This window comes from Triturus cristatus, unplaced genomic scaffold (genome assembly GCF_964204655.1).
Source record: "Triturus cristatus unplaced genomic scaffold, aTriCri1.1 SCAFFOLD_374, whole genome shotgun sequence".
Lineage (NCBI taxonomy): Eukaryota > Metazoa > Chordata > Amphibia > Caudata > Salamandridae > Triturus > Triturus cristatus.
This window is the reverse complement of record NW_028188113.1, coordinates 138,314-151,735: the sequence shown is the minus strand read 5'-3', so window position 1 is coordinate 151,735 and position 13,422 is coordinate 138,314. Positions and strand designations below refer to the sequence as shown.

The 13,422-nt window shown below is 42.3% G+C and overlaps 1 protein-coding gene across 1 annotated transcript in view; it reads left to right on the top strand.

Annotated features, from left to right (window-relative positions):
- LOC146769594 (rho guanine nucleotide exchange factor 11-like) overlaps positions 1-13,422 on the top strand; it is a gene marked incomplete at its 5' end in the record, with an annotated part of 243,205 nt that overhangs the window by 205,463 nt on the left and 24,320 nt on the right. The window contains 2 exon segments of the mRNA XM_085640490.1: positions 3,852-4,280; positions 9,299-9,394. Coding sequence (XP_085496616.1) covers positions 3,852-4,280; positions 9,299-9,394 — 525 coding nt within the window.

Here is a 13,422-nt window from a genome sequence, read left to right as displayed (position 1 = left end):
CACCAAGGGATTTTTCTGGTGACACACCACTTGGCAGTTTCCTTGAAAATCAGAGCAAATTAAATAAGACATCAAGCCTTGCGGATCATGATTGGCCGTTACATCCGGAGCTGCCCCTTTATTCTTTTCTGCTAGTGGGGAAAGATCAGGCTCGATGTTTTCATCACTGTAGATAATGCATGTCAGCACTTTTGCATGTTGGAGTTTCTTGCCGAGAGACAAACTCCATGTAGGGTGGAGCTCGGGACACTGCCGATACCTCTCCTGCCCTGAGTTCTGAAGAAGGTCAGGATAGACTGGACCTGAGTCATCCTAGGGTCTCCTGATTAAGAATAAAAAGAATGGTACTTCAAGTTCCTGGGCTTGAGCATTTGCCCCTCTATCAGGCGGCCTCTTCAAGAGGATCTCCTGTTGTAGGCGCAGAGCAGGGTTCTCTCCCCGAAATTTTGCAATCTACACCTCCATGTTTTGAAATTGAGCAGTGGCAGTTGAGTTCTTTGAACCTTCATGCTGAAGTCGTGAAAGTCATCTTGGTACCCAGGCATCCCTCATCTAAAGCTGTATGCCCCTGGCGTTGGGATATGTTTGTGGTCTTGTGCGCTACTAAACAGATAGACCCAATCCATGACAAACCGTCCAAAGCTCTGTTGTTTGTGCTGTCCATTTCAAAAGTCAAGGCCTTGCTTTGCGCACTGATAAAGGGGACCTGTTGGCTCTTTCAGCCTCCTTACAGGTGCCGGACCAGCCATCATTATTTAAATATCTCATTGTAATGAATTTCCTTAAATGGTCACAACATGTTCCCCCCTTTTGTGTTTTTTGTGCCCAATGGAATTTAAGTTGGGTCCTCACATTCCTCATATGTGCTCCTTTTGAGCTCTAATGCAGTTGTCCAATTAGTCTCCATAACATCAAGACAGCCTTTCATGTCGCTATATCATCGGGGCTACGGATCCACGAGTTGCAAGCTCTTTCTGCTAACCTGTCCTTCAACACATTCATTGCAGAGAAGCTGGCTTTGCGGAGTTGAGCCTCCTTCCTTCTGAAGGGAGTTGACTCCCTTTCATGTTGCTAAGAATATTACTCTTCTGGGTTTCTTTGCTTCACCTCACCCCTATAATGAGGAGGAGAGCCATCACTGGTTAGATCCAAAAAGGGTACTACGCTTCTACGGTGATCACACCAAAGAACTATGTGTGAATTATCAGCAGTTTACCAGGTTCACTGGAGCGAAGAAAGGCAAGGCTCTGCAGAAACTGACCATCTCATGCTAGATCGAACTCGGCATGTTGTCAGAAGGTGCCAGTATTCAATATTTGTCAGGTTGCTATTTGAGTGTCACAGAATATGTTCACAAAACATATTGCCTATGCAATCAGGCCTGCCGGTAAGGGCACTTTGACCGCTCGGTCCTTAATTTTCTTTTTTAGCTTGGTTAGTTGTCGAACTCAACACTTAGGAAGAATTGCTTAGGTATATATTAAAAAGTTGAGGTATCTCTAGTTAAAAGTCTTGATTCGAATAAGAGGTGGCTTACCTCTGGTAATGCTTTTTCTGGTAGAGACGCTATCTAATTTCAGATTCCTCAATGACCCTCCCACCTTACCTGTTCCATGAACTGGTCTCTTTATGTAAAAAGATCCCAATTTAGGAATCTGCCCAATGGTCAAAACCAATCTGATTGCCTCCATGTCTGTGGGCACTGATGCATCAAAAAAACAACTGATGCCAGCACGCTTTGGTGGCATGTATGTATGCATGCACATGTCACATCTGGTGTGAAATGACGACACCGTGGAGATGCTTGCGGCACCTGCCAGCACGCATGTTTATTGCTGATGATTTTCCAGATCCAATCTGGCACACGAGGGAGTATTTAAAAGTTGAGGAATTTGCGGTTATAGAGTGTCTACCAGAAAGAGCGTTACTAGAGGTAAGTAACTTGTTTATATGGCATCATTTCAGAAAACATGTTTACTATATCACTTATCTAAAGTATTGTTCAGATTTCACTATGATAAAAAATGGTAACTTCTATAAAGTGCAGAGTTAAGAAATATCATAGACTTCATTGACTTGCAAGGGAGAATGGGTCTTTGGGATTTGAGAAAAAATGTGTCTTCGCTTAAGAAGGTCATAGAAGACCCAAACCTCTGTTGAATATACAATTGGAGGTCTTTTTTCCTTGTCCAAAGCTTATGTCTTCAGAGCATTATATCATGTTTAATGTGGTTACAATCTTGTAAAACATGTTTTTTTTTAAAATCAGGAGACTATTATACAATTTTGTGATGGGCTTAGTGTTATATCTATATAGTGCAGAATACACATCTAGGAGTGTCAGCATGTTGATAGGAAACGCATGAAACATAATCCTATAAGAACACATTACATTTATGGGCAAACCAAAATAATGTGGTAATTTCAAATCAGGTGTGAGTCTTAAAAGGGTCAGTGGGGCATACATGTGAATAAGAGAGAGATTACAATTGACTCATGTGTAAAAATGGAAATAATAAAATACCTTGAATCGATTAATTCGCAAAATTGATTGCCCATCATAATAGACTGTGGAGAGGGCAGCAGCATTTTGATTTTTTTAATGCATTTTCCATGCTTGTGGTCTGGTGGAGCCCATGGAGAATGTTGCCTCAGGGCTTCTTCATTTTGTCATTTTCTGTCTTTCTCAAGGAGCTCCTTGATTATTTCCGACCATGCGATTGTCTTGGGCAGGTGACCTCTGCAATGTGCAAGTGCTTCTAAATCTTTACTTACAGAGCTCGATATGATGCACAGTGCAATGAAAACAGAAAGACTATTCTGCGTTTGTTAAGAATATTGTGTAGTGCTCCATTCCACTTCACTCAATCAAACATCCCAATCCCTTTAATATAAAACAATATAAAATAGCTAAATTATGGAAATATGTAACACAGTATAGAGACAGCAGTATTTTGCCTTCAATGGTGTCCTTATGGCAGTACTTGCTAGACATAACTAAATTAGTAATTTCAACCTCCTTTTTTCTTCTTTTTTTTTAACTACGGTGCATTAACGTAGATTCTATCAGCCTATTGGACAGTGTGGAGTCCTTCTCCCATCCTAAATAACCTACCTTTGTTTCTCAGTGCCTGTGAAAGCTAGAAGCTGTCACTGTGTGCATCAGTTCTCACTCACCTTGACTGAATTTACACATGTTCCACATATTCTATAATTGATATAAAACACTTTGGGGCAGCAGTACTCTATGAACTAATAGCTTAGAAGAAAGTCTTTCTTTATTAAAGTAGTTCCCAATGTCAAAACGTCAATCAGTTTGACAATGTTTAAACTAAATTTTATAAAGCAAAATCATATTGGTGGGATGAGTGTATCCGTTACCCACACCACTTGTGTCTTAAAAGTATAGTGAAAAAACTATAAAACTGAATAAACGTTCAGTTCTTCAAAGCACCTCAAGGGTAAGTCAGTCTTGAGTTGCTCGAGCCTTGTTCATTGCAAATACCACTAACCCTGAGACTCCCAGTTTTTTTTCCTCTAATTGTGCAAGCCTCGCTGATGCATTCCATGATATAGATATTTAAATAAACTTCCCAAATGAGGTTCCAAAAAATTCTTGTTTATTCTTTGCAATCTCCAGTGAGAGTGTTATGCTATCAGAAACTGTGTATCTATCCTGTGTCATTGGTGTTTTTACTACTTCATGTTCACTTGATCATGTCTGACAATTATATGACCTAAACCTCATTTTTCTCAAGTATTTATAAGTAGCATTGGTGTAAAATGGACTAACATCTATAACCTGTGTTTGAAAGTGGAAGAAAAACTTACATGGTCCATTTTTCTTCCAGTTATGCTCCCACAGCATTTGATGCTGCGGAACCTTCCACCACACAATGATAGTGACTTTGAGAGGGATTTGAAACTCGCACCTGAGGATGACCTGACCCCCACACCCTCTGTGGTTGGAGGGAAGGGGCACCCATGTGACACTGTGACAGTCCATCAGGATACACAGTTGGAGACTGGAGATGGGTGTTATCCGGCTGGAGCTTTCACCCAGGGACATTCAGAGAGCAGCTCTGGGAGCTACATGGCTCCAATAGATGCTACAGATTTCCTTAGCTTCAGAGACATGAACATGACCAGTTTGGGAAGGCAGCAGTGCCAGCAACAAGGGAGAATCAACCAGCATCTGGAGTCTGAACCACTGGACGCACAGGGGCTCTTGGAGGAGCAGTGTTCACATGGACGAGGCAGCATTAATGTTGAGAGCGAAGGTAACATAAAATTACGCTTGGTGTTCTTGATACTGGATTTCTAATCACAGTCTGGGGCCCCTACATTAATGCCTTCTTCAATAAAATCCTGGAGGGCGTTAGCATCCCTCTTCATGGTTAGCTGCAGAAATAATCTCTATCTATAAGAAGGGAGACAGAACCTCCCCGAGTAACTACAGATCCATCAGTCTGACTGATAACCTGGAAAAGGTTTTCTGCTATCAAATCCGATCTACGCTGCAAGACTGGTTGGATGAGAGAATGATTCTTTCTCCCTTCCAAGCAGAGTTTCGCCCAAAGGTGAGCACCATTGACCAGGCCTTTCGCTTGAATCTAATAGGATGGAAATATCTGGACCTTTCTAAAGACCATCTTTACATCACTTTTGTCGATCTAAGGGGGAGCTCACTGAACGCCTACCCACCGCACATGGAGTGCATACGGAGTGTGTTCTCACCCCAACACTATTCTCCCTTTATATTAATGACCTGGTGGACCACTTGTCAATATTCATCTGTCCCTACCCCTGGATAGGGGGTTGGCCAACACCCACAGTTTTATCTGTAGATGATACTGTCCTGCTCTTTTGAATGCCCGTGGGGCTGCAGAACTGAATAGTTTATCAGAGTACTGAGAATCTGGAGGCATGGAAGTTGATGCTTCCAAATCCAAGATCCTGTCTCTAAACCTGCACATATCCCATAGTAGGATTTCTTTTATATGTGCAGAGCCAAGCTCCAGCAGGTTTATCACTTTGACTATCTAGGGGTGAGGTTTCACACATCTACTAACCCAATTATTGAAATCTGAGCTTTCATTGACTCATGGATCGCCCTGTATTACCAAATGTTACAAAACCACTGCACCAAAACCAGTGCCCTTAGTCGTAGACATTTACAGGGCCAAGGCACAGTCAGTAGCCCTGCATGGAGCTGAACTGTGGGGGATAAAGGACATTAAGGGGCTGACCACCAAAGAACACTGTCTTATAAAAACCTTATTTACTTTACCCAACAGTACAACCACACTTCCCCTGTGTTTTGAGATACGACTTAAACAAATCGGGGACACAGCAAAAATAGGACCACTACTTCTCTGAGTGCGATTGTGGTCCTCCTCTGAACTGACTAATAGGTCTGCGCTTGAGGAGATTGTTAGCATGGGGAATTGCATTACTATCTCCTGGTTCAGCAATGTGGGCATGTACTGGTCGGACCCTTTACTATGTAAACCTAACTCCAAGTCAATTGTTAAGGAGAAATATTGGACCTATGTGACTGAGTCATATCACCGTAATGTGAAGTCAATTGGGCTGACTGATTGGTTCCTGGAATTTAAACATGTCCCCTCTTTAGAGCCTTATATGGACGCCTTTGTTTCACAGCTAGCCCATACCTTATTAATGAAATCAAGACATGGCACCTTACAGGTGAATACATTTACGCATAAATGGGACTTAGGCGACTCTAAATTGCAGAGCAGCATGATCTGCACTGATAGCATTGAGGATGTTAAACATTATTTGTTTTTCTATTCACTTTATGTAAAATCTAGAAGGTCCTGGATTAGGTCAATGTGTGCTACTTTGGGCACAATACATTTTAGTGTTGCCTATCGCATTCGAAGAACTGACATCAGTATCCCTAGGGCACTAAGCCTGGGAAGTTATCTTTTAGCAGTTAGACACACAAGAAAACCGCTGGGCCTCCAGCTTCAATTATTTAGCATGCTTCATGGAGATGATACACATTGGGCTACTAGGGCATTAAGCCTGAGTAGCTACCCATTATATAATCCAGCTCGGACTTGAACCCCTGTGCTATTGATGCATGTCTACATTCCAAACTGCTCTTCTCATGAACCATGCTTGCTCGTATGACGGGACGCTCTTCCTCCTTTTAAATCTTTGGCCAACTGGATGCTCTGCTATTATGAACTGGAAGACATCATTTGCCTCTGTGTATCGGTTTGCTCATTGATTTTAAATATAACTTACATCTGCATGTTTTTACATTATTAGTACTGTGCTAAATGAATTCCGATGATTTAATTGCTTTCATAGTTTTTTGCATTTTAATTATGAATGCTGATTTTATTGTGTTTTATTGCGAATATTTTTAATTGTCTGTTTTATGGTCTTATTCCCAGTGATGACTTCTATGCTTTTGGATCAAAGATAGTAATGGTCGATACGTTTTCCTTCCAAACTGGTTTTTGCTCTTAAATGTTGCAGATTCATTTTCCTTGGTAATTGATTTTGGGAGATAAAACAATCTATTTAAGGCGTCCTTATACTGGTATCGTATAATCACACAATCAAAGCTGTTTCTTTGATCAACTTCAGGCTGAGATGACTGCGGCACACTGAAGATGGGGCTGGGAGGTTTTCACAAGCTAACTCATCTGATCAGATAGTGAGCTAGAATAATAACAGTCACATTTTGATTAATTTTGTGCCTAGAGTTTGCTGCTTGATAATTATTCAAAAAGGCTTACTTTGTCTGGCAGCCATTGTGAAGGGCTTACTCTGCAGAGGATGGAGTCATCATGTTAACTCCTAGGGTTATCGATTCCTTTTATTATAGCCTTAGAGCCCACCGTAGTAGGCTCTACCAGCCATTAAAGGCCTGCCTCAGCGTTGGATTTTAACAAGGGAGCGGCCTTTAATGGCCGGTAGACCCCGCTACGGCTATTAGAAAATTCTGCCCCTACAGCACATGTTCCAGTTTGTAAAACAAAGGCCTCACTGACGCCCAAGGGGGTTGAAATCCCCTCGGGCTCTGAAAGGCCTTTGTTCACAGCTGTGGCTGTGAACAAACATTGGAATGTTGATGCTCTGAGCTTCTACCTGTCATTAGAAGCCCAGAGCATGCCATTGTTTTCTATGGAGCGCTCAACATTCTAATGTTCTAAAATGGATTAGAGTTGTAATTAATGATTGATCCCCTCTCATCCAGAGACCTGTTTGGAGCAACTGCACACTGTACAGAGATATAAGCATGATTGAAAATAGTTCTTGTTTTTGTGGTTTAGACTCTACTTTACTGGAAAAAGGAAAGTTCTCCAAATGTTTTACTGACCCAATAGTTTACTTTCTAGGTAAGATTGCAAACTTGTTCTTGCTGTCACAGCATGATATATTAAATATATTTCTTGAACACAGTAATTCCTCCAGGATTCATGGCTGTCACCAAATAAACACGCGGTGGGACAGTTGACTGGATACTTATGCTGTAGACACCCAGGTCTTCTGATGGACTGGTGCAGATAATTCATCAGTTTGCCTGCGTACGCATTTGTCTTTGTAACGTTGATGAGGGACTTGTAGGAGGTTTTTCAGTAATGAGACTGACAAGTACAACATTTATATCCTTGGACAGAAATGAAAGATCAACTTAGTGAAGAACTGTGTGTGTAATATAGACAGAGTGAAAATCTGTATGCTTCAATTCACTGGAATCGGTGATGACAGGGCAGAGAAGTAAAGTGGTTTCAGGTCAGGAAGCAGATCTGGACAGTGTGATTCTGGACACTTTGCTGATATAATTTGTCTTCTGTATTAAGGATAGATCTGTTCTTAGTTGTGGCCCTTTTGATGGTATTGGTGAAGCGACTGTAGGCACTGACACAAACAAGCCTGTCCATGGGGCATTTAGGATGAGTCTCCAGGAGGGCCCCTCTATTGTTATTCCTGGTCCCTTTTGGCCACTGTGTATATGAGTTCTTCAGGGTACGATCTCTGGGACAAATGGGTGCCGAGCGTCTCTCCATGTTCCTTAAACTTTGCTACATCAGTGCAGTTCCTCCTGCTCCTTAAGATTTGTCCCACTTGAAAATTGTTCCTAAAGGCACTTGGATGGAAGCTGTCATAGCACAAGAGGGAATTGCCTGTCCTCTGTACAGTTCTGAGCAAATTCCTCACTCCTTCGGGTACAGATGACGGTCGAGGAAGGGAAGTGATGTTTTACTGGGTTTAAACATGCTCGATACAGCACAGGCCGGAGCAGCTTAAGTTACACACACACATAGACACACATAACAGGTACAGCACAGGCAGCAGTAGTGCAGTCTCCCTCACACCGACAGGTAGCAGCGGGGCCCTTATCCTTTAATGCACCAGATGGTTGCAGCAAATTAAATTAGCCAAACTTTCCTCACAAGTACAGATTGTAGAGCACAGATGCAGCGGTAAACACTCCCCTCTGTACAGTGAATGGGATCATTACTTGCACTGGCAGCCCATGTCTCCCTATACACATAGGATGGGTAAAAGCCAGGCAGCAGCAGTGCAGGGACACACAGAACAGCCATCGCTCCATTCATCCATCCACCCAAGCACAGCACAATAGGAGTGAAGTACATGACCACCGCTCAGGAAAAATAAAACATTCAAATGTAAATGCCTTACTGACTTTCTGAGACACACATGACCCACCAGCTGATGCCCACAGCAAGACCTGCACAGTCAGGAGTAAGGAATATGAAAGTCAGATTCCTTGGTGTGATGTTAAAAAGGGCAAACAAGCATTGCAAGTGATTCAGACAAATGCCCTAGTGTCTCATTAGTTGTTGATGGAAGTGGCGCCCCTTTCATTCTTTGGCCGCATGAAATACCATCAGAAATATCTTCCTATTGGTGAAGCTTTTAAGTTATAATTTAACCACATTCTGTATTGTGTGCACCTCTTTTTTTATGAGAGGAGAAAGTTCGATTTATATTGAAATGCATGGTGCAGTAATGTAATAGGGCTGTAGGCAATCCTATTTAACTTCACAAATAGGGTGTTTTTGGGCTTTGGGTTTCTGTTTTTTTTTTCTGTAAAAACGTTCCATCTTGGCAAATCATTGAAAATTGGCTACTAACAATCTTTTAGGTGATTACAATTTCATGTATCTGATCCCTTTCTTAATCTTTTTTTCTATTTGTCTCTTTTCTTCTCACTTTTTTCATATTGTCTCTTCTTCTCTGCACACCCACAAACCCCCTTCCCTTTTCCTTTGTGGTGTTTTCTACACAGCTGAGATGGTGGGCAATAATACCATCATACCATTGCCAGACAGCCACCAATCAGAAACCGAACTGAAGAATGTGGGAGGCGGAGCTAACTTAGTTGGTAATCACATTCTCATTTTCTGGTCACGAGAGTTGGAAATGATGCGAGGTAGTCTGTGCGAACAAAACGAAGGTCAGAGCTAGAACTACCTTATCCTGCTTTTGGTTTAGTGGAGTGAATGAAACTGAATGTAAACACAGTGGAAGAAGCCTATTATGATTACTGTATCCATATGAACATTAGCAGTGTGACTCACCTAACACACATAGACTCAATGTCACTTCACATTATGCAACTAGCGGGTTTCCATCAGTGGATCCCACAGCATTAAAGTATGACTTGCTCTTGCTTGGAGGTATTGACACAAACAGTGTGTGTATCCTTCAGGAAGAATTTATTTTCCTTCATTTAATATTTGTGTGTAAGTTCTGCAGTAAAAACACGAACCAGAGGGCTTAAATATGAAGGAGAGTGATGGTGTTTAAACCATCTTCTGGAATATTTATTTTGAGTTTACACTTTTGGGATGTTTATTTCCTCAACTATCTTACTCGGCAAGCACCATGACTATTGTCTTCAGTATCACCAAAAGATTTCCCAATATGTAGAGCGATTGAATACTCATTAAGTGCATGCGGAGCTGGGGCTCGATTATGTCTGACGTGATCTCCTTAAGCCCGCTCCGGTGTTGGATTAAGATCTGGAGCAGGGTGGAGCTGAAGCTAAGCCGGTTGATCCTCGAGGACTGTCTGTCGTTGGACCGGGCAACTAGTATACCTTGGATTGCTTATGTTAAGGCATCCTTTTTTATCTCTAGGCAGGGCCGATACCTTTATGAATCGGATTCCATTCTCTGCCCACGATTTGGGCAATGTTAAAAGATTATTCCTTGAATGCTCCTGATCAGATAAAAAAGGTTTAGAACTTCAGAAGCCATTGGTGAGGGGCCACATTCTTAAAAAAACTGTGCAAGGGATGGAGCATACTTGGGCCTGGTTCGCTCACAGCACGGTAGGTTTTTATTGGTCAGGTTTAGGTTTAATCAAGTGCACCATTTTTTGGCTTCCCCTTGTGGGTGGGTACGGCCTGAGGTAAGGGCTCCCTGCGGTTGTGACAGTGTGTCTTTGCAGGACCTGCTCCATTTTATAATGTTTTGCTCCTATTTCAGCTGGCCTAGGAAGCGTTTCTTAATCCCTTTGCTGAAATCACTGCAGTTTAAACAAGTCGGGCCTGCCTTGTACCTTCAGACGCTCCCGACGGAGCATGTGACCTTTACTGTTTTATCTTTTTTACAAGCTGTCTGGGCGTCCAGGAAAACGAGACCGGATTAATTGTTTTATATTGTTAGACCTGGCACCATTGGCGTGAGTCTCCCTTCCATTTGTTTCCACTGTGCCTCCTCTGTTTTTCTGGTGATAAATGCTCTGGGCGCTGCGCCACTGCCATTCAGTGCCGCAGCGCGGATGCTCCCTGTATAAAGATGACATATGAATTGGTGTATCCCTGATCGGCTTATTTGGTCTACCTGTTAGTCCCTAGTAATGTGGCCTGTGTGTGCCCAGGTCTGGTAACCCAAATGCTGCTATTGGGCCTGCAGCGCTGATTTGCGCCACCCACAGAAGCAGCTTGTAAAGTGTGTCTCAGACCTGCCACTGCAGTGTCTGTGTGCAGTCTAGAACTGCCATCTTGGCTGTGAAGTGCACCCACTTCCCAGCCCCTGAACCTTCCCTTGGCATCATGTAAGCCACCCCTATGGTAGGGTGCATTGTATGTGTAAGGTAGGACATGCTCTGATGTGTGTAGCATGTCCTGGTAGTGTATTACACCCAATTTCGTTTTTCACTACTGTATGGCTACCTGTTCTCCATAGGCCAGAATGGGAGGTTTGGCTATTACATTCTATAGTCCTAACTGACCCATAGAACATGGTAATAATAATAATAATCTTTATTCGGTTATATAAAAACAGTTATAACCATAAAAGCTTTTACAAAAAGAAAAACATATCATCCTCAGTATACACACAATGTGAAATTGTTTAGTTTAACATAAATACTTTCAACCCAAATTGGATCTATGATTATAAATGCACTTTAAAAACATAGCTACACTTTTTGTAATCAGTGTAGTATTCAGAAATTGTAGGTGCAGCATAGCAGGACGACATCTTCTAAAACCAAGCTTTCTTAACAACGGGGTCAACCATAAATTGCGATGGACAACATAAAATTTACAAAACAAAACAGTGTGCATAGTTGTTTGTGTTGAAGTTTCATCGCAAGGGCACGCCACTAAAGTTCGTTCCCAGGAGTTACATTTTGGGAAGGCTACAAGCCTATGGAAGACATTCAATCTGAAACGTGTCAGCAAGAGGCGCTCAAATTGGGACTCAACATAGGTCAGGTATGGTTCAATGGTGAGAGAAGTCTCAACCATCAGAGAATGTTGGACCGATGTTTTACTTGACTCTTTTGTGATCCGTAATTCTTCCAGATGAGAAAGGGCTCTTATTTTTAGATCTTTCTTCGAAATCTCGGACATTAATTCGGGATTATCATAATATTTAATCAGATCTAGATCATTGAAAAACTTTTTTATGTACAGTAGCCATTCTATTTTTCCTGCGTGCTCCAGCGTCATGCAATCTGCTATAATCTCCTTTGTGAGTAGATTTTTTGATGACATCCAAATACGGCGCCACAATAGAAGAGGTTGGACTTTAGCCAAGTCTTCGATGTGGGCCATACCAAGTTCGGCATGACAAGAAAACGTAGACACACGTTTTGGGGTCATCAGGAGAAATCTCATGAAAACATTCTCTGCGATTTGGAGTACGTTCGTGCTTTTATGGCCCCACAAACCTGCCCCGTAGAGTGCGATAGAATGGCATTTTGCTGTATAAATGCGAAGAAGTTATACGGGTGGTCTTTTCCCTAGTTTCTGTGAAAATTTTATGAGTGCCATTATTGCACGCAAGAGATAATGTTTTCTAGCATTAATGGCCACTTTCCAATTAAGTTTTTCATCAATCAATACTCCAAGGTATGAGTATTGATTAGTGGATTCCAACTTCTCTTTGTTTAGGAATATGGACTTTCCCCTTTTCCTGTCCTTTCCCGCCACCATTACATAAGTTTTTTTGATGTTTATTTTTAGGTCTAGAGTATCCATAAACTGGGCATACCTGTCAAGGGATTTCTGTAGCTCTCGCGGGGTGCGCGCTAAAATTACTGCGTCATCCGCGTAAAGAAGCGCTGGAATAAGGCGGTCTTTTATTCGAGGGAGATCCTGGGCCCCCCTCAACATTGCGACCTCCAGACCGTTGGTATACAGAGAGAAGAGGAAGGGGGCCAGGACACACCCCTGCCTCACGCCGCGTTCCACCCGAAATGACTCAGATACTTCGCCCTGTGTACCAAAACGGACCCTCGACGTAGGATTAGAGTATAATGCCCGAAGGAGGGTTACAAGGGCTGGATCTATTTCCATGTCAGTTAGGACAGACCAGAGCTTTGAGTGGGAGACGCAATCGAAGGCCGCGGAAAGATCGACATATACCATATACAATCTGCCTTCTTTTGCTGTTACGTATTTCCCCATCAATAGGCTTAAGTTCAGTGCCTGTTCTATAGTTCCGAATCCTTCTCGGAAGCCAAACTGAATATTTGATAGTATATTGTGGTCTTCTGCCCAGTCTTGAAGTCGCTGTAAGACCACTCTACCCAGGACTTTACAGAGGGAGTCCAGTAGTGATATTGGCCGATAACAGGAGACCTCATCTCTATTTCCCTTCTTAAAGATCGGGATCATAATTGATTGGGTCCAAGTTTCAAATAGCCCATGCCTCATTGTCGAATCGAACACCCTTTTTAAGATTGGTGCCCATAAGTCAAGTTTAAATTTAAAAAAGTCGACTGGGACGCCATCTGGACCGGGGGCTTTTCCTCCTTTACTTGCTTTCACTGCCTTAATTATTTCGTGTAATTCAAAGCTTAGAGGGATCGGAAATAGGATGTCTTGGGGACTATCCTCCTTCTTCTCATCTAAGTCTGTTATTTGAGTTTTACTGAACACTTTAGCAAAATGGT